The sequence below is a fragment of the Myotis lucifugus genome, unplaced genomic scaffold (genome assembly GCF_000147115.1).
Source record: "Myotis lucifugus unplaced genomic scaffold, Myoluc2.0 scaffold_344, whole genome shotgun sequence".
NCBI classification, from domain to species: domain Eukaryota; kingdom Metazoa; phylum Chordata; class Mammalia; order Chiroptera; family Vespertilionidae; genus Myotis; species Myotis lucifugus.
The window spans coordinates 77,183-79,050 of NW_005871392.1; the positions used below are offsets into that span (position 1 = coordinate 77,183).

The 1,868-nt window shown below is 47.4% G+C and overlaps 1 protein-coding gene across 1 annotated transcript in view; it reads right to left on the bottom strand.

Moving 5' to 3' along the window:
- Nucleotides 1-1,743: 1,743 nt before the first annotated feature.
- The window catches only part of LOC102423629 (zinc transporter ZIP2-like), a 1,052-nt gene continuing 927 nt past the window's right edge, over nucleotides 1,744-1,868 (bottom strand). Inside the window, exon 4 of the mRNA XM_006101209.1 lies at nucleotides 1,744-1,782. Within this exon, the coding sequence (XP_006101271.1) occupies nucleotides 1,744-1,782 (39 nt within the window). The remainder of the gene's footprint in view (nucleotides 1,783-1,868) is intronic.

Below are 1,868 nucleotides of genomic sequence, written 5' to 3' on the forward strand. Positions count from 1 at the left end.
TCCTGCGCTTGAACCTTGTCCCAGAGCAGCGAGTCTGGGGCTCTCCTTTAGAGCCCCAGGGCACACTATGGAGGTCTCCCGTTGAATGGTCCTTATTGCCCTGGTGTGGGACCCAGCCCTCACCTCCCCCAGCACTAACCTGGGAGATGCATACAACACTGGGCCAAAATGAGCAAGGGAAGATGGGCAGATCATGTGAGGAGATGACTTTGATCTTTGATCACTACCCTAACCTTGCCCTCTAACCTGTGAAACCCCTCAGCTCCTGGGAGAGCTGTCTCAATATCTGTTAGGTACTCAGACCCCTAAATGATCCTTCTGCCTCATTCTCTTGTTAAGGTGGAGAGGGCATGTGCCCCCCTCTCCCTAATCTAGGTGTTCATGGATGAGGGATAAGTGGTCATTATAGATGTCCATGGTGCCTGCCCCAGACTCTCCCTACTCATCCCATTGCAAGGGTAAGGCACTTGGTGCTGGGTCTCTATTCACCAAAGCAGATATGGCTTCTCATGAACCCTTCAAATCTCTGAAGGAGATGGGCCTAAATAAATGTGTCAGGGAGGCTTGCTGGTGGGTTAGTGGTCCTCAGGATGTGATGGAAATATCCGGTGTGTGAATGGAAGTTGGACTGGGAGGTGGTAGTCAATGAACAAGTTTGAGGGAAGAATTGGAGCTGGGCAACAGGAAGGGGCCTGGGGCTATTGGCTCCACTAACTTTGTAGCAGTCTAGATAGTGTTTCTAGAGTGGGTGGGGGAGGGGGCCAAGCCAGGGTAGGACTGCTTGGGGCTTGGCATAGGGGTGGGAATGGTTACCTTGGGGCTCTGACCACAGTGTGTTATGTGTGGAGGGTGCTCTCCTGTCTCCCACAACTTCTGCTGTAACAATAAACTGTAGAGGAATCTGAGCACTATTATTCTGTCTCAGTATGCCTGCATCATGCCCCTTTCCTACCCCATCCCTGCCCAACTCACATTCTCTTCTCCAAGTGACACAAACCATGGGAGGGGGCTTGCATAGCATAGACACTTCACAAAATGTGACTTCACAGTCACCGGCCCTTATACAATGGAATGGACAATGGTATTGTCCTTGATATTGATAATATCTTCACATTTCAGGAGGGGCTACTTAGATCTTAGAAGACTTCCTTCTCAGTTATTGAGAAATGCCATGGGATTTCAGAGATGTCACCAACATCATAATCTTTTAAAAAATATATATTTCTATTGATTTCAGAGAGGGAGAGAGAAAAACATCAATGATGTGAAAGAATCATTGATTGGCTGCCTTCTGCACGCCCCCTATTGGGGATTCAAGCCCACAACCCAGGCATGTGCCCTAACTGGGAATCAAACCATGACCTTCTGGTTCATAGGTCGACATTCAATTAGGAGTCACACCAACAGGGCAACCAACATTATAATCTTAAAGGAGGAGGTACAGAAAACTGACTGACATGCCCAAAGGCATCTTGTGACCACCTTCCTGCAGGATCCTCTATGGGGTCACCTAGATTCCATTTTAGGGGGTTCAATATGATCAGCAGACCACACCTCATGCAGCTTCTAAAGGGGTTATTGGGTTGCTCAGTTGATCCCAATCTGAAGACTCCTTCAGGTGAGTCACAGCAACCAGGAATTCCTCCTCCCACATAAATCCAAGTTTGGGCAGTTAATTAGACTATATCTGTGGTTCTTTGAAAACCTTCTCAACAATTATGAACAATAATTATCAAGAGAACTTCAGGTATTTTGTGGCTGCTGCAGGATGATCCTTGGGCTCTAGGGGCACAAGAAGTAAAATTGAGACGCACTTTATAGTATTATTGTCCAGAGTACTGTGGATGGAATAGTACAAGGTCATTTGC